This window comes from Danaus plexippus, chromosome Z, assembly GCF_018135715.1.
Source record: "Danaus plexippus chromosome Z, MEX_DaPlex, whole genome shotgun sequence".
In the NCBI taxonomy this organism is placed as follows: domain Eukaryota; kingdom Metazoa; phylum Arthropoda; class Insecta; order Lepidoptera; family Nymphalidae; genus Danaus; species Danaus plexippus.
In genome coordinates this window covers 13,213,000-13,232,569 of record NC_083559.1, presented here as the reverse complement: position 1 = coordinate 13,232,569, position 19,570 = coordinate 13,213,000, and the positions used below count along the sequence as shown (strand labels likewise).

The window sequence follows — 19,570 nt, the reverse complement described above, 5'->3', positions numbered from 1 at the left end:
AGATAATATAAAGGATTGATAACATACATCGGTGTGGATTCTTAAATATAAAAATTTTAGAGTAAAGGTTAAATGAAAATTTAGGATTAATCTATTTGATAACTTGAAAATATAAATTTATTTTAGATAACGTATCCGCTTATTTTATATCTTGTACGGGCAACGATTTTACATGATATGACTATCTCTTTTTGACCCGATGAATTCTAGTTCATTTCATTTCATTCATTTGTGTATGTGGCAGCCGCAGGTGCATTATTCGTCAAGTCTTCATACGAATAAAAAAATATATTAACCGGGCAGATTTTCTTCATGTTGGATAAAATTAAAAAAGTGAGTAAAACATTTGATTTTGTTACATTTATAATTTTTTGTGTTCCCGTTCGGTCTTAGTTTCCCTTCAAACATGAATGAACGCCATGTTGATTGTCAAAGGTGTTATTCGTATCGGATGAGGCACCAGTGACTTGGAATAATTGTATTAAATTTTCAGAACGCAATACAAAGGGCTCGTTCGTAAGCAATTTCAGTTTATAAAGAGCACGGAAGAAAAGCAATCATGGCTCAGGTGTTGCCAATACGCTTCCAGGAGCATTTACAGGTGAGTACGCCCATCGGTTTTGTGATAGTTCTAGGGAAAGTAGAGTAATACGGGTAATCATATTAGATTTGGTCGATATCCCTCAGTGTTTCATTATCCTTTCGCTTATAATTAAGTGGTAGATAGTAGTAGAAATGGCATTGCGCAATTATGTGAGATGACAGATACCACCCCCTACTATGAACGGAAGAGCCGGTATCGATTTGTTCTACATTCCCCCTGGATCATACAGCATACTCTATACGGCTATATAACAAACTATGACGACATTGGCACGATTTACACGCCCTTTCTAAGAAGTTTTTCCAAATATGATTGAAATAATGTCATACAAAATTATCATGCATAGTTTATTGTAAAATAGTTTTTGTTAGGAGATAACATAAAGTAGAAATACTTGAATTAAAATAGTTTGACCTAAGTCAACAATAAATAAAGGATAATATTGAGGATACATTTGTGTATTTATAATGCATTAACTGACATTTATCTTTTAAATTCATTATTATTGTTTTTGCATGATTATTTTATTTTTGTGGATCCTTTTAAATTAAAACAAGAGTGATAAAAAAAAAATATGTTTTATTCAAACCACTTTTTTTTTTCATACCTAATAAAGATGAAGGTTTCAACAATCCTTTTGTTATATAAGAAAATAACACAATGCCTGGAATGTTTTTGACACTTTGCCAATTATATTGAGAAACAAGGGGGCTGTTGTGTCATCAAAATCTTTTGAACTTAACAATGGCTTTTATCCCACACAGCTTAAACCTTTACCAAACAATGTACATTTTGAAATATTTTTTTATTAGTAAATAAAATGAATTACTATTATGATTAAAAAGTATAAAGCACAACATACTACTACTTTTTAAAGAATCAGAACATTACATTAAATATTAAATGATTTTTTTGGTAAAAAAAAAATAAAGATGCCAGTCATTTAATTTATTTGTAGATGTTTTGAATTTTATTGTTTATTTATATACAATCTCATTTTAATACCACATAATAAGTAAGCATTTATTCCTTGACAGCTCACAAATATAGGTATAAATCCCGCTTCAATATCATTCAACACCCTGACCATGGAGTCGGATAAGTTCATCTGTGTCCGTGAGAAGGTGGGTGACACCTCGGAGGTTGTCATCATTGACATGGCGGATCCCACCAACCCTATAAGGAGACCCATCAGCGCTGACTCTGCCATCATGAACCCAGCTAGCAAAGTCATCGCTCTCAAGGGAAAGGCTGGAGTGGAAGGTGAGACAGAATTAAAGTTTATAAATTGAAGATATATATAAATATATATATATAAATTTTATAAATATTTCTGTTTTTTAAATTAAAAAAAACTATTCAGGCCATGGCTGGTTGGAATATTACCAAATTTGGAATCAATACTGAATTTAAGATGTCGGCGTTATGCCAAAATATGCGGCGTTCTTATTAGATCGACTTGACTTACGACCTGCTTTCTTTATATTATGACAAATATGGCCGACGTGACGTTTAGATTTTTTTTTTTAATTTACTATACGATCAAAGGTTGAGGTTCAAATGGTAATAAGTGAGATGTTTCAATTAATGTCCAGACATAATTAATCTAAATAGATAAAAAAACTTGCAAAAGCCAGACACGTAAACAAACTTCATATCATACAATGAATAAGCGCGCCACTAAGGGGCAGTTAATGTTAATTAATTGTAAATCCGTATACTTGTTTTATTTCATATATACATAATATTAATATAATAATTGCCTCAGATACAAATAACTTTAAATAAAATTATTTTAAGTTATAAATACGATTCGATTTAATTCAACGTGATGATTTATTATATTTATATTACTTTTATATTAAAATATTAAGAATAAATAGAATAGTGTAGAATAGAAGCGCCGTACTAACGTTGTGGTTACGTCACGCATGAAACCATCCGTACCGAGATCGCTATGAGTCATTGTTAATTTTTGTATTTTATACTAAAGTATTCATAATGGAAAATATTGTTCGCGTTTTTCATAGTTTTGTTCGAGATTATGCATTATTATGATGTTTGATATGTTAAAAGTGAAAATTGTATAAGACAAACAAGATACAAGCATTTTATTACAGTATATTTTTATAACAAAATGAAATGTTCTCGTTATGTCAACGCCCCTTATTATTATTTATTATCTTATCGTAATGTATGTTAAAATATTGTAAGAGATTGGTTGTGTTCAACTCTAGCTATGTATTTGCTATGTAATATTTCTGTTTTTGATAGACCATACGGATAGTATCGCGTGATTTTAACCAATATATTATACAGGTGTTTCATTTTAGATTACCTGACAATTTTTCCATATGAAATCAAGCTAAAGCCACACCTAATTTGGTTTATAACGTCGTTTACATAAGTAAAAACTTATTATTATAAACTAATCACTAGTTCACACACGTGACTTTGGTTTTTGAATAGAAGGTAATCGTATTTTTTGAATCTGGCAATTAAACAAGAAAAAAAAAGGTCATATTTTTATTTAGAAGTTTATTATCGTCTTTATTGTCTCTGGAAAATGAAACGCGAAAAAACAAAATCGGTCATATTTTTTTTACGCAACTGAATTTGGTAAACGCAAATTGTGATGCAGATCTTAAAATTGTGTTTTTTATTTTATCGTAATAAACGTACGAACACACACATACTCGAATTTATAATGTTAACATATTAGATATTGTTTAGATAAGAAATGATTCAGAGGCAATGACAATCGTTGAAGGTCATTAATGTCGATGAGAATAAATTTGTTTACTTACAAACATTACTACGTGTAATGTATGTAAAAGCGTTATTTTAATATTTCTATGAAACGAAAATATAATATTAGTTATTTATATCTTTAGCAAGTAGTTACCGACATAATAAACGTTTATTACTCGAGTGTGTACTTCCTTTCGCTGGTTCGAGATTAATGCGACATGCGATAGACAATGTTTGGGTCCCGAGGGTTTTAAAAAGAGAACGTAAGCGTTCAACATAAGATTTTATATTTATAAATCTTTTTACTAGACTGCATGTTATTTAAGATTAAACAAAAATTCAATCTAGATGGATATAGTCATATACAGAGGATGGATAGTTTTTAAGACAGAATAAATTTTAATTAATTATTTTTTTCATTAATATCTGTCGGGATTTTTTACCTCATATCGACGAACGCATAGCTACTATTGTATAATAAAAATGTGTTTCGGTTATCGCTTACATAAAGAGACTGATATAATTAGAAAAGTGCATAGTTTACACCCGATTGCATAGAAATTGACACGCGATATTTTGTAAACACCGATAATATAAGATCTGATATTAAAAAAGTATGATTTTAATATTTAAATTTTAAATTGAACGCCTTATAAAGTTTAATTTTAATCGATTCTAATATTACGATTCGCTTCATTAGTTTTTTTTAATTTCTCTAGACGTATTGAGTTTTGCCCAAAATATAGGGTTTCCGATTTCCGTGTAATTATATCGTCGTGTTATGCAGTATGTGTTTTAAGTCCTGTTTAAGTCACTGGCCCGTAACGTACCTACTTATTTCTATGGTTTCATTAGCCTGAAAATGTAAGATAAGTCAGCTCTGTTTTCGTTGCGTTATTTTTTTTTTATCAAAGAACTACTATTTCACTTAATATATTAAATCAGGGTTGTATTGAGGCGAATGACCTGAAAGTATGACCTGAGGTCGTTGACTTTGACACGGAGAGCACAATTTACGATCATCGGGCCAGTGATTCCATCAGACTAGCCAGCTCAAGTTTTTCCATTACTTGGGTTATCAGCATTATAAAGAATAAAAACCACTACCTTTGATTTTAGTCTATAGTAATTTAATTAAAAATATACAAATGGTATATGTAATCATATTAGGATATTTACGACCCTTAGTATTAAAGTTAATAAAAAAAATGCATATTCATATTATTTTCTGTCCCAGCAGCGCAAAAGACCCTCCAAATATTCAACATTGAAATGAAATCCAAGATGAAGGCGCACACTATGACCGAGGATGTAGTTTTCTGGAAGTGGATCTCGCCTAACACTTTGGCCCTGGTGACCAAAATATCAGTATACCACTGGTCCATGGAGGGGGATTCGACACCAGTCAAGATGTTCGATAGACATTCATCTCTCGCTGAGTGTCAGATTATCAACTACAGAACCGATCCTAAGCAGCAGTGGCTGCTACTTGTCGGTTAGTATCATCTCATTACCAGCTTCAGCCCGCTTATACGCTCGCGTAGACTTTGTTGTACCATAATACATCAACCTTCCCTCTTATTTTACGTGTACTCAAAACAAACACTAGATATTTTATTTTGCACAGCTAGCTTATATATTGTGATTCAACATATATGTCTGACTAAAGTCGGTTGAAATAGATGTCCTGTGTAGCTAAGCGACGCGCCGCCATCTTGTTAAATGTCAATTTGCGAGGGTTATCATCGAGTTTATAAAAGAGTTTAAACGACAATTGATTGTTGATGTTTATTCTTGGATCCCATATAGATGTATAGTTTGATGTCCGATAAAATATATGTTTGTTTGTTTGTTTGTTTAAATCAACAAAATGTGTTACTACAGTCTCTATACAGAAAATATTAGAAAAGTAACAAGGATTCTACATAATGTGTATGTGAAGCAAAAATAGTTACTGAAAGTTCGTTATAAGTTTTGTATTTGTGTTTATACATATATTTAAAATCACCCCCAAAACTTTGTCTTAGTTTCAATGAAAATGTCTGGGTATTTAATACTTAGTGATCACAGCTTACTATTTACTAAGGTGACCGTTTATTGCAAAGCAAATATTTTTTTTTATTGTTACTGTTATTAAAATAAAATAGTTCTATAATGAACTTGAGATAAGCTTATTGAGACGGATGCATTAAGCGAATACTGGCTATGTATTTCTTGTGTTTGCGTATATTTTTCTGTTGCATGTTTCAATTTTTTTTTCGTATAAATTTCTCTGTGGATGTATGCTTTCTTCTTTTTTTTATTCCTGATACGTACATTTCAAACTCTTATAGTCTTATTCACCTAATAAAATCTTAATTAAAATATCCTAACATTGAGACGTGAAGCGACAACCATGTAATCTTTAAAGAGACTTGTACGAACGGAGGAACGTGGAATTCAAAACAGTCTAAATTTATATAGAAGAAGTGCACGAAGCTACTTTATATAAAATAAAAATGAAATACATTTAATTTAAAAAAAAGAACACTACCATGATTTTCACACACACACACGCACACGCACACACACATAATAAATGTCTAGGTATGTTATCCTGAAATGTCAAACAATGACATTTTTACTCCACTGTTAAGGTTGACATAATATATTAATATAGGTCAGATATCGGCCGTTGCTCGATATATAGTATATATAATAGAAATTTAGTTTTACAGCAATAAACTTCTAGAGTATGGATTAACTCTGATAGTTTTTTATCTCTCAAAGACAAGAGACTAATTGTAGATCATTTATCTCGTTCTCTATGAGATAGATTCAGCTGTGCATTTGGAACAGTTCAAAAATGTATATTATTATAAAACACTTATTATAGTGCACAATGCCCTTCTTTAGATGTTGTTGCGAATTACTTGCGAATTATCATCACTATATTTTCTCATGTCATATCATTGTATGCATTGCTTTTCATAGAAATAAAAATTGTATCACCTTAAAACTCTGCTCAAACGAAATATAGAAACTTTTCATGCTACCATCGCTTTTATACGGATCGTGTATATTTTTATTTGACGCCGTATAATCATACACATTCACAATCGCCATTGTATAAACGGTGAAGCGTTATGAAATCAAATTGTCTTTGAATAATTAAAAAGTTAAAAATTCCTAATCAGCCATAGACTATAAAAAATTGCAAAAAAGTATTTCAGTTGCAAACTTCAATGTATTTTCGTCTTACAATTAGGCGATTCTGATCAGGGCCGTTGCTGATGAGAAAAAAAAACATACGGCCCTAACAAATGTATGTCTTATAGGTATCTCGGCGCAACAGAATCGTGTTGTGGGCGCTATGCAGTTGTACTCAGTTGAGCGGAAGTGTTCTCAGCCGATCGAAGGTCATGCTGCTTCGTTCGCGACCTTCAAGGCTGAGGGTAACGCTGAGCTGTCTACGCTGTTCTGTTTCGCTGTGAGGACAGCACAGGGCGGGAAGCTGCACATCATCGGTCAGTACTACATTTGCACTAGTATTTGTAGGTAGGATTAACTGTATCAAGTGCGATATATCGGCACTTTAAATGGTTCACAAAAAAAAAAAACAGTTTAGATCTTACGTGGAATATATACAAAAATATTATCATTATTATAATTGTTGTTTAATTTTTTTTAAGTATATTACGTATTGTCTTATTTTATTCGTCTCAAAAATAAATAAATATGTTATTTTAAATATGCAATTTTAAGTATTCGGAAATTAGTATAACATGGTATGTATCAAATGTATATAAATAATATCGAATTTGTCTTTATACGACAGTTCTGGTTATTCTGATAAAATATATTCTTTTATTATATGAAATAAAACAGTAACCTAATGATTAATATAAATGATCTCTTCAGAACTGAAAATTTAATCGGCTGAGTCATACTCGTTCTCATTAATTTCTTAATAAAATACGTAGTATCCATTGTATATGAAAACTGGTTAAACCTAAATAGAATTTTGTGTTGTAAGTGGCGCCATCTATGCCGTAGTAATTATAATGTACTATAATCCTTAGAATTATTTTTATGACTAATTATAAATAATCATAATACTGAACATTTGTAATTTAGTAATGGCAACATTTGAGTAACACCTTGTATTTGAAAACTATAAACACTGGCTTCAGCAATTTTGTAAGACAGTATTGGAAGTGACGCTGAACATTGAGAACAAATCTGGAACTGTACCTCATTTGTTTACAGAGGTTGGTCAGACCCCAGCCGGTAACCAGCAGTTCCCTAAGAAAGCGGTGGACGTTTTCTTCCCGGCTGAAGCCCAGAACGATTTCCCGGTCGCCATGCAAGTGTCACCCAAATATGACGTCATCTACCTGATCACCAAATACGGTTACATCCATATGTACGACATCGAAACTGGCACCTGCATTTATATGAATCGCATCTCCTCTGATACTATATTCGTGACAGCACCCCACGAATCGACCGGCGGAATTATTGGTGAGTTATAGTTTCTTAACACATATAAGTCATTAGTTGGCTTATTGTAATTAATACCACGTAGCATATCGAATTCTTATCAAACGATACGCATACATAAATTTAGGATTTTGCCGTCAATTTCATAAAAAAAAAGGTATGTATTATTTAAAGAAATTTTAACAACCGTTCATAGTTCAATACATTTTATTGTATGAAAGTTTAAAGTAAATATTGTTTTAATATGAACGATCTGAATATCCTTGTCACGACATAACTGGGAAACTATAGCAAAAAATGTTAACAAGAAAAAAGAAAATTTTGATGGCTTTTATTCCAATATTATTTATCTGTTCCGTTGATTAATAAAGCAAAATCTACAATGATCACACATTACTCAGTTGCGTGATTAAAATGTCGCAATACTTTGGCTCCCTGATAGCTGATTGTTGCAGCATTTTATTGAAACTAGTTCTAAAAACACTAACAAATTACTACACGATGAGTAAATAACGTTTCCCTACAGGTGTGAACCGCAAGGGACAAGTTCTGTCTGTGACGGTGGAAGAGGAGTCCATAGTGCCGTACATCAACACGGTGCTGCAGAACCCTGAACTGGCGCTCCGGCTGGCTGTGAGGAATAACTTGGCCGGTGCCGAGGAGTTGTTCGTCAGGAAATTCAACATGCTGTTCACCAACGGACAGTACGGAGAGGCAGCTAAGGTCAGTTATTTGTCGAATTGTTGCTTGAGCCATTACGGAAAAAAATTGTTGATGTACATATATAGGGAAGGGAAGAAAATGTATATATTTCCAAACAAAAATATATCAGAAACAATTTTAATGGCATTTATTAGTATTCGATAAGAAAACACTACGAAATAAATTATAATTAGAGTTCCAATTATTTATTTATCACGAAAAAAATCTCGTATTCTATTTTGGTTTTTCAACCCCCAGGCCACCACTATATTTACATACTATATTATAAAACTAATTTTTAATCAAAATTAGCTTCAGTTCATATAATTTAATTTAATAAGCTAATTTTTTCCAAACAGGTTTAGCACTTTATAACAAACATACATACACACATTTAAAACTGAATTTTAATAGTGTCTGGATTATAAGTAATCATATTAGAAGGATGTGTTAGTAGACCTTGCAACATAACCATTCTATTAATAGACTAGTGTGAAGACGTAGCTCGATTCATGACTCCATCCTGTCAGTTGTATTTATAGATGTGTATGGGAAACATAAGGCAATATGAGGGAACGGACTCTCAATGAAAATTGTGAATGATCACAGGATTTCTCTCATGAGAGAGAAATCTTAGAAAAAGGATTTGGGAGACAACAAACTCATGATATTAATTTAGTTTAGAGGGATTTTGTGTATAATTTATATATGCCGTAATATTTTGGAAGCCTTTTAATTATCAATGTATAATTTTCTTATAGTTGTGTAGTTATAATATAAAAATATATGCCACCTGTAGGTAGCGGCTATGGCTCCGCGCGGGATCCTCCGTACGCCGCAGACGATCCAGCGGTTCCAGCAGGTGCCCACCCAGCCCGGGCAGACCTCCCCGCTGTTGCAGTACTTCGGCATCCTGTTGGACCAAGCACAGCTCAACAAGTTCGAATCGCTGGAGTTGTGCCGACCTGTACTACTGCAAGGTCAATTACTACAAATGTTACCATAATAATGTGATTGATAAAGTATAATTTAGTTGTATATAAAAACCGTGTATTATATTAATATTTATCTATAATGTGTATAGTGAAACGAAAGTAACTAATATAATTTTTTTTTAGGTCGCAAGCAACTATTGGAGAAATGGCTGAAGGAAGAGAAATTGGAATGTTCAGAGGAACTGGGAGACCTTGTGAAGCAGGTCGATCCCACTCTGGCACTGTCAGTTTATTTAAGGGCGAATGTAGCTGCCAAAGTGATCCAATGTTTCGCCGAAACCGGCCAGTTCCAGAAGATCGTGTTATACGCTAAGAAGGTTAGTGATTATCTACAATTAATTCCACAATGAAAGGTCTAATTACATTGACGTGTAATTTGAAAAGTAATTTGATCAATCTTTCCGTAGGTGGGCTATACGCCGGATTATATCTATCTCCTGAGATCTGTGATGCGTACGAATCCCGAGCAAGGCGCAGGTTTCGCGGGTATGCTGGTCGCCGAGGACCCGCCGCTGGCTGACATCAATCAGATCGTGGACGTGTTCATGGAGCAGAACATGGTACAGCAGTGCACAGCCTTCTTACTCGATGCCTTGAAGAACAACCGTCCCGAGGAAGGAGCCCTACAGACCAGGTCACTTTTAATACTCATTTCATTGACTTTCTCATACACCAATTATAGTAAATACTCAAGTAACCTAGCAGTTACCTAGTATATTAATATAAATTCGGTTTTATTCGTAGATTGTTAGAGATGAATCTGATGTCAGCGCCTCAAGTGGCAGACGCGATTCTGGGCAATGGTATGTTCACGCACTACGACCGCGCCCATGTCGCTCAGCTCTGCGAGAAGGCCGGCCTACTGCAACGTGCTCTAGAGCATTACACCGACTTGTACGACATTAAGAGAGCTGTGGTGTGTATTATATAAACTAATTCAACTATATATTATATCCCACTTCAGACAGTTCTATATAAATAAGTATATAAACTGTATATAGATAAACCCTTAAAGATTATATCACGCTAGTATTTTTAATACGTCAAAATCTCTTGCGATGTTGGACGTACTTGAATTGGCGGAATACAAACAAATCGAAGGCAATTGTAGACATGTTTTTCTTTTTAAGTTATTTTTGTATGGATTAATAAATAATTATTATGTTATTGTATTCGATAATCGTTTATGAGAAAAGTACACTGTATCTGGAATATGTGATTAAGGTATTTGTTCGTAAAAGTTTTTGTAAGGTCTAGAAGTATATGTGTGTGTGTGGGCGAGTTATGACAACGTTATGTAATGTTGATTTTATTTGCTGGGGTTGGTACACATGAATGATTTTGATAATTTTGTGATGTCTTTCGATGAGACGGCAAAGTTTTGTTTAGTTCCAGTTATATGGTGCATTGAATTGAAAACCATTTATGGCATGCCAATTATTTGTAGTATTGGTGCTCAAATAAACATAGTATTTTTGCATAGAGATCTGTATACATCCAGAAATGTGGTTCCGTCTAATATGTTATGATAATTACATTTTTATTTAATCACTCAGGTCTCTCTCCTGTCGCTTCAGTTTTTCTAATTTCGTGTTAATTGGAGATACTGTATTTAGTATATTCAATGTTTATATTTAATTATCGTGAAATTTTATATACATATATAAAGTAAATACTACTGAACCGATTTTAACCTGTACATAAATGTCCTTAATGAATGTAGTATGTAATTGCTATTAACATACTTAGTGATTCGAGCCGCATTTATTGTGTTTATATATTCATTCATCTCTTGATAATAAAAGGAAATTTAACAAGTGCTATTTCTAATATAAATGTTCTATTTACACTGATTATAAAGGATTTTAATGTGTATGTATATTACTAGGTTCACACACACTTGCTGTCCGCCGATTGGTTGGTGAGTTATTTCGGCACCCTATCAGTCGAAGACTCCCTCGAGTGTCTTAAGGCGATGCTACAAGCGAACATTCGCCAAAACCTTCAGATTTGCGTACAGATCGCAACCAAATACCACGAACAACTAACAACCAAGGCTCTCATTGAACTATTCGAGGGTTTCAAGACTTATGAAGGTCTATTCTACTTCCTCGGCTCCATTGTGAACTTCAGTCAGGATTCAGAAGTACATTTCAAGTACATCCAGGTAATCTATCTCGTTTTTAACTGCGTATATAATAATTTCGTTTATGTAGTCTATTAATTTATTTTGCTGTTATTAGGCTGCATGCAAGACTGGTCAGATCAAAGAAGTGGAACGCATCTGTCGCGAGTCGAACTGCTACAACGCGGAGCGTGTGAAAAATTTCCTTAAGGAAGCCAAACTTCCCGACCAGTTGCCTCTAATCATTGTGTGCGATAGATTCGACTTCGTACACGACCTCGTCTTGTATTTGTATAGAAACAGCCTCCAAAAGTACATCGAGATTTACGTACAGAAGGTGAGTTATGCAAGTTATAAAATTTACAGACACTGTCTGAACGAAATTAAAAGTGATTTTGATTTTCACCTTATTATTAATATTCTTCTCTAATTACACAAGTAAAAGTTGAATAGACTATGATAGAAGGTTGTACTTACGATATGTACTTACTTATTTTCTTGTGTCCAGGTAAACCCGTCAAGGCTGCCTGTAGTTGTCGGTGGCCTGTTGGATGTAGACTGCGCTGAGGATATAATCAAAAACCTCATCCTCGTAGTCCGAGGACAGTTCTCCACAGACGAGCTCGTAGCTGAAGTCGAGAAGAGAAACAGGTACATAACCTTCCTTTGCATTCCCATCACATGAACTGGGGGTGTTCAAGCCTAAATTATATGGTTGTATTTTTAGACTAAAGTTGCTCCTACCATGGTTGGAGACGCGGGTCCACGAGGGCTGCAACGAGCCAGCGACGCACAACGCTCTAGCCAAGATTTACATTGATTCTAACAATAATCCCGAGAGATTCTTGAAGGAGAACCAATGGTAGGTTATTCGTTTAAAGTTATATTTTTATCTTTCATATGAAATTGGTGCTATGATTGTATAATTAAGAAGTTCTATTGCAAATTGATACTCTTAGAAAGAAAAACAGTAAATAATGTATATATTATTAAATATTTGTATCGACATTATTTATTTTCTAGGTACGATTCCCGTGTTGTGGGTCGCTACTGTGAGAAGCGCGATCCCCACCTCGCTTGTGTGGCGTACGAGCGTGGGCAGTGTGACCGCGAGCTGATCGCCGTATGCAATGATAACTCGCTGTTCAAGACTCAAGCGCGGTATCTCGTGAGGAGACGGGACCAGGACCTCTGGCTGGAAGTACTGGCCGAGTCAAACCCTTACAAGAGGCAGCTTATAGATCAGGTTAGTGAAGCATATTTAGTATTCCAATTAGTACTTAGACTATCAAATCTATGCTGTGAGATCAGCTAGTTCTTATAACGTAAATGAAACCATTATTTCCCGATGGCGCGCATTTTATTATGATTAAGAATTACATGCCAGTCTCATCTCGTCTGCCCGTGATCACGGTTGCTGCAAAGTAACGGAAACGTCGGGCGTATGTAGTATTTAAATTAATAAAATACGCGTAGTCATCCAGATATTAGTTTAATTTGAATGAATATTCGCGCAAGTCTTAGATCTCATTCTTATAATTTGTTAATTTTTTTCTAAGAGTAAATATGAAATAAAAAATATTTTTAGGTTGTACAAACGGCTCTGTCGGAAACCCAAGACCCTGAGGATATTTCGGTGACGGTGAAGGCATTCATGACAGCTGATTTGCCGAATGAGCTGATCGAGCTGTTAGAGAAGATTGTCCTGGATAACTCTGTGTTCTCTGATCACAGGAACTTGCAGAATCTGCTTATTTTGACAGGTTCGTAACATGATTTTAATAATTTAGTATTTTCAAACGGATAATTTATACAAATCTGTATTCACATACTCGAATCAAAAATGTATTCAACAAAATATGTGTCCAGCTATCAAGGCCGACCGCACCCGTGTTATGGAATACATCAATCGCCTGGACAACTACGACGCACCGGACATCGCTAACATAGCCATCAATAACGAGCTATATGAGGAAGCTTTTGCTATCTTCAAGAAGTTCGATGTTAATACATCAGCCATTCAAGTGAGGATTGCATTATTATTTTTTTGTGTCAAAAAAATATCTAAGAAACTATAAATGAGGTTTTATTTTCAACGGATGTATGTAATATATATTTTTTTAGGTCCTGATAGACCAAGTGAAGGATCTACAACGCGCTTATGAATTCGCCGAGCGTTGCAACGAGCCGGGCGTTTGGTCACAACTGGCTAAGGCTCAGTTACAGCAGGGATTGGTGAAGGAAGCCATTGATTCTTACATAAAGGCAGACGATCCATCCGCCTATATGGACGTAGTTGATACAGCCACCAAACAACAGTCCTGGGAGGATCTCGTCAGATACCTACAGGCTAGTTCTGGTCTACTTATACGTTATATAAATGACTTAATAGTAATACTAGCGATGACATATTATGATTAAATGAAAATGAGACCTACAAAAAGGTTTTATTGTTGTGTAGTTGCGTATATCCGACAAAGATCAGAGCTGGATAGCTAACTTGTAAAATATGAATGAAATTAATATTTTTTCGTAGTTTTCAACCAATTCATGGATATAATGTAGACATTCACGAGTGAATAGCTGAATATTGTAAACATATAAAGATTTGATCATCTCAGAATTTAATTTTAATATGCTAAACTAACAATTAATTAATTCAGATGGCTCGCAAGAAGGCTCGTGAATCGTACATAGAATCCGAATTGATTTACGCTTACGCCCGCACTGGGAGGCTGGCTGATCTCGAAGAGTTCATCTCTGGTCCGAACCACGCCGACATACAGAAAATAGGGGACAGGTGTTTCGACGATAAAATGTACAACGCTGCTAAACTGCTCTACAATAACGTGAGCAACTTTGCTCGTTTGGCCATCACTCTGGTGCATCTCAAGGAATTCCAAGGTACGTACAAGATAAACGATCTCACACAAATAGCTTTTCATCGATTTTCATTGAAATAACTAAAAATGAGAACTAAACTATATACAAATTTATGTTCGATGATAATTTTGATATTAATTTTGTATGAAAACCAACAGTGTCAGTTGAATAATCGATTTGTAATTAGACGTTGTTCCTCTCTATATATCATGTGCAAATGTGCAAATTAACAAATCAATAAATATAATGTCTAGAAATTTTAGTCAACTGAGAGGACTACAGTCATTTTTTCAATTAAAAACATTATGTTTTGGTTTATTTTAAACGTTTTATTTCACCAGGCGCGGTGGACAGTGCCCGCAAGGCTAACTCCACTCGTACATGGAAGGAGGTTTGCTTCGCCTGTGTCGACGCCGGTGAATTCCGTCTCGCTCAGATGTGCGGACTACATATAGTTGTGCATGCTGACGAATTGGAGGACCTCATTAATTACTACCAGGTATATATAATATGTAACAATAACTTAACTGATGATCAGTACTAATATTTTGTTAAAATATATTTATATAAAGATGTCTTCTGTCGTAGACAGCATAATATGCCTCTATGATAATATTATAATACGCCGTGTATTAATGGCTATTTAAAAATTTAGTCCTATGTTTTTAGTTAAAGTACTGTTAATTACGTATTAATTAAATTTTCTTTTAGGATCGTGGTCATTTCGACGAGCTGATCAGTCTGCTCGAGGCTGCTCTCGGTCTCGAACGTGCTCATATGGGAATGTTCACAGAACTGGCCATACTTTACTCCAAGTACAAACCAGCTAAGATGCGCGAACATTTGGAACTATTCTGGTCTCGCGTTAACATTCCGAAGGTTAGTAAGACAATATTCAAAACATTTATTATAGAGCCTCAGTGACATATGATTTCTAAATATTGTAATTCAACATTGTCGTACACTCTTGTATATACAAAATGTTGACCTGATAGATGTATGTTGAAGTAAAAATAAATATAGAAAATTAAATTAATTTCACATAATTTAAGGTCCTTCGCGCCGCGGAACAAGCTCATCTGTGGTCCGAACTAGTGTTCCTGTACGATAAATACGAGGAGTACGACAACGCTGCTCTCACCATGATGCAACACCCCACAGAGGCATGGAGGGAGGGCCACTTCAAGGATATTATCACTAAGGTTTGACTATGTCTATTAAAATTATACAAATTACGTGTTAAGTGTTTAAAACGAAATAAATACTATACAGAAATGTAAGCGTATAAAACATAATAATTAATATATATTGTTAATGTAGGTGGCGAATATGGAGCTGTACTACAAGGCTATCCAGTTTTACTTGGACTACAAACCTCTTCTTCTGAACGATCTTCTGCTAGTGCTGGCTCCACGTATGGATCACACTCGTGCTGTGGGATTCTTCACCAAGGCGGGCCACCTACAGCTGGTTAAGGCCTACCTGAGGTCCGTACAGAGCCTCAACAATAAAGCTGTCAATGAAGCACTCAATTCCCTGCTCATTGATGAAGAGGATTATCAGGTATGTTACATATAATAAACTGAACCTTACTGATTCGTTTCAATTGTTTCTTACTAAGTTAAAACCCGAAACTTTGTCGAAATTTTATTCGCGATGATTTTGAAGTAATGTTTCTATGTTTTACAAATGTTCGCAGGGCTTGAGGACATCGATTGACGCTTTCGATAACTTTGACACGATCGCACTGGCTCAGCAACTGGAGAAACACGAACTCACCGAGTTTAGAAGAATTGCTGCCTATTTGTACAAAGGTATGTTAACGTTACTGCATTAATACATATAAAGATCTTTTAGAAGATAAAACATTATTGATTGATAGTGAATGAATCTCGACTTCACATATATATAATTTCTTAAACAATTTTTTTTTTATCAACAGTACTGAAACGTTTGAGAAAAAACTAAAAACTTTTATACGAATCGAATGAGAGGTCTCACAGACAGTTTTTGTAAAACTTACGTCATTAATTGATAACATAAATAGTATTTGGTAGTAATCATTATTATTTAACTTTAATGTGATAACCTTAGTTAATGAAACATTGGGTATAAAACTTTTTTCTTATATCTAGGCAACAATAGATGGAAACAGAGCGTCGAGCTTTGCAAGAAGGACGCTTTATACGCTGATGCCATGGAATACGCCGCTGAGTCCCGTCAGGCAGATGTCGCTGAGGAACTGCTAGACTGGTTCCTTGAAAGACGCAACTACGAGTGCTTCTCGGCTACTTTGTACCAGGTAAATAAAATATTTTAATGTTACACAGATAACGAATGCACTCTGTATTGAAGAAACGGAAATAAATAAAATAATTTAATTATTGTTGAACATTAATTGATTTTGTATTCCAGTGTTACGACCTCTTGAAACCCGATGTAGTTATTGAACTGGCGTGGAGACATAATATCATGGATTTCGCAATGCCGTATCTCATCCAAGTAAGTAGTGATGCCCTTTTATATTATAGCCCTCGCTACGAATGTTAGAAGTAACGTTAGCAAAAAAAGTTTCGAACGATGCATGAAAATCTTTACAAAAAATATAGAAATGTGTGATGATATATATTACATTGCAGACTGTACGCGAACTGACAACTAAAGTTGAGAAGTTGGAGGAAGCTGACGCCAAACGTAGCACAGAGAGCGCTGAACAAGAAGCCAAACCAGCAATGATTATGGAACCACAGCTTATGCTTACTGCAGGTGAGATAAATAAGAAAAAGTATTTACTACTATAATCAGTATAACTTTGCACGTTCAATATAAGTTGGAAAGCAATTAACTTGCTTTAATTTTTTCTTTCGCATGTTTACTTCTGTGTTTTAACGTGAAACTATATACTATTTTGATCAGACACCGAATTTAGAAGTGTTCAAAATCACCCCCTTCACATTCAACTAAAATAAACCTGGCAACATTTTTTATAGTTAAATTACATATTTAACAATTTATATCAATTGGTATAGTCAACAAATTCATATATTGCCTGGGCACAGTTTCAGAGGCTTGATCCTTTACACTTGGCACTTACTGAATCGATATGCCAAACAAAATGGCCGAAGCCACTATACACAACTCCAAAATACAAGTCGATGCTTAAACGAAAATAGTTTTAACATTACAATCTTATTACGATTTTTGCGTATACGTGTTTAATTTTAATGTAATATATATTTCCAGGTCCTTCAATGGCTTATCCGGGTGTACCGGCCCAGTCACCGTACGCTTACGCGGCGCAGGCACCGTCCCCGGCGCCCTACCACGGCTACGGCATGTAGGGAACCGCCCGGCCCTCATGGGGCTCCTTCGCGCACTTTTGAGCGCGGCATCATAACACGCCCTAACATATTGGAATGCTGTTGAATACATCCATGTTGATACCAATCATGAATGTATTCTACAGCTGGAGGGCGTGTTATAATAAAAATCGGATCGTCAAATGTCAGTCTCTTTGCAATTTTGATAACAATCTGACCTAATACCGTTCATATTAAACTATACATAGATTTTCTACAAAACGGGTTTATTCTAAGCGACAAGGCCTAATGTAGGTTGACGTTACAGCTAACTCAGAAATGCGGAGAGACTCATTTAGTTTGGATGTCCTAACAGACGGACTGTTGGATGCAGCATGTATTCTATACCTCTAAAATATATTACGTACCTTCAATGAGTAGTGAAATGTTCTAAAATTAACTTTAATCGTTGTTGTTTGTAGGAGTTTGACAGCCTTAAAAAAATATATAAAGTCTGCTTTACCCGATCAATATTTAGAAATTTTACGCATACATGATGTATTTTTGAATATCTTATTGAATCTGTAGTTCGTAGTGATCGCGTGCTCAAACCTGTAACCGTTTTGAACCAATCGAATATTCATATTAAACGCTAAGACTAAAATATACAAAAGATTAGAGAAATTTATTATATTAAAAAAAAAAAAGAAAGTTGATTAGGCGTTTTGCTACATCCTGAGCAGATTTAACCAAATTTTAGATCTGCCAGAGCTTAATTGTAACATTGAGTGCGTATACATAAATGTCTACGTACCTTGTGCTTGAACGATAACACATTTAAAGCCAAGTAGCGTTTAGATGGGCACACGAGAAAATTATTCGAAATTATTGAATCATATATAATGGTTAAGAAGTAATTACAGATATTGTTCACTAGTTAATTTATTTAATTAATATTTGGAGGGCGTGTTCAGGTACATTGAAATATTTTTGAGACTAGTAATCGAGTTACATAGTGCAATAGACCATAATAATTTGTGTCGCTTTCAAATTTAAAAATAGAACAACTGATACACAACATTGTTCGATGTACAAAAATGAATTCGTTAAATTGTTATATGAATATAATGCTTGGAGAAATATCTAGTATGTGGGGGACCTTTGAGAACAGCTTTTAATATTTATGGTTATAAGTAAAGTAAACAGTAGGTACGTTTAGTGATAGTCTAGGCTGCGTTAGTGGTGATGTTATATTATTTGATTCAATGTTTGTATTGGACACGCGTTGCTTGCGTTGCGTCTTGTCACACCTTGATATGCCTTCATAGTTGATGTTAAGATTATTGATTATTGTAGTTGAACCGGTTGTCCTCCGGGACGTTTTGTTATTGAGTGTCAGTGTAACTTTCTTTACATATAACGTGTAGTGTCTTACAAGCTTACGATATTATAAAATATCCAAAATTTATTTAAGCATAGTAAGTTAATAGCGTTTTGTATTACGTTTATAATAAATTAAATGAATCATCTCAATCATTCCCTTCATTGAATCACCGCAACCAATGTTTATTAATTATTATTATTATTATTATTTTAATAGAGCTAATAATATTATAAGACAGAAATTCATTGTTTAATTAATACATTATTAGTATTGTATTTATTCGTGTATGATACTATTCCCCTGATTTTTATTGTAAGATTATATTATATGAATAAATGGAAATTT

The 19,570-nt window shown here is 34.3% G+C and overlaps 1 protein-coding gene across 2 annotated transcripts; it reads left to right on the top strand.

Annotated features, from left to right (window-relative positions):
* The first annotated feature begins 205 nt into the window (after positions 1-205).
* LOC116777571 (clathrin heavy chain) lies at positions 206-19,561 on the top strand. Of its 2 annotated transcripts, none has more exons than XM_032671195.2 (29): positions 206-333; positions 494-601; positions 1,642-1,867; positions 4,596-4,850; positions 6,673-6,861; positions 7,604-7,858; positions 8,364-8,560; positions 9,339-9,519; positions 9,658-9,851; positions 9,942-10,168; positions 10,279-10,450; positions 11,423-11,701; positions 11,778-11,996; positions 12,168-12,310; positions 12,387-12,521; positions 12,683-12,905; positions 13,248-13,422; positions 13,529-13,683; positions 13,784-14,008; positions 14,323-14,563; positions 14,884-15,041; positions 15,254-15,421; positions 15,595-15,744; positions 15,863-16,105; positions 16,242-16,356; positions 16,678-16,844; positions 16,958-17,044; positions 17,182-17,308; positions 17,786-19,561. In XM_032671195.2, the coding sequence occupies exons 2-29, from the start codon at positions 560-562 to the stop codon at positions 17,881-17,883; spliced, it is 5,046 nt and encodes a 1,681-aa protein (XP_032527086.1). In that variant the 5' UTR covers positions 206-333; positions 494-559; the 3' UTR covers positions 17,884-19,561. The 2 variants fall into 2 exon arrangements, with proteins under 2 accessions (XP_032527086.1, XP_032527085.1); XM_032671194.2 differs by having other exon boundaries at positions 4,593-4,850.
* The last annotated feature ends 9 nt before the right edge of the window (positions 19,562-19,570 follow it).

Coding starts and splice junctions, on each gene's coding strand:
- LOC116777571 (XM_032671194.2), top strand. CDS start 560: ATGGCTCAGGTGTTGCCAATACGCTTCCAGGAGCATTTACAG. Junction 12,906..13,247: donor AGAGGCAGCTTATAGATCAG/GTTAGTGAAGCA, acceptor AAATATTTTTAG/GTTGTACAAACGGCTCTGTC. Junction 14,564..14,883: donor GCATCTCAAGGAATTCCAAG/GTACGTACAAGA, acceptor TTATTTCACCAG/GCGCGGTGGACAGTGCCCGC.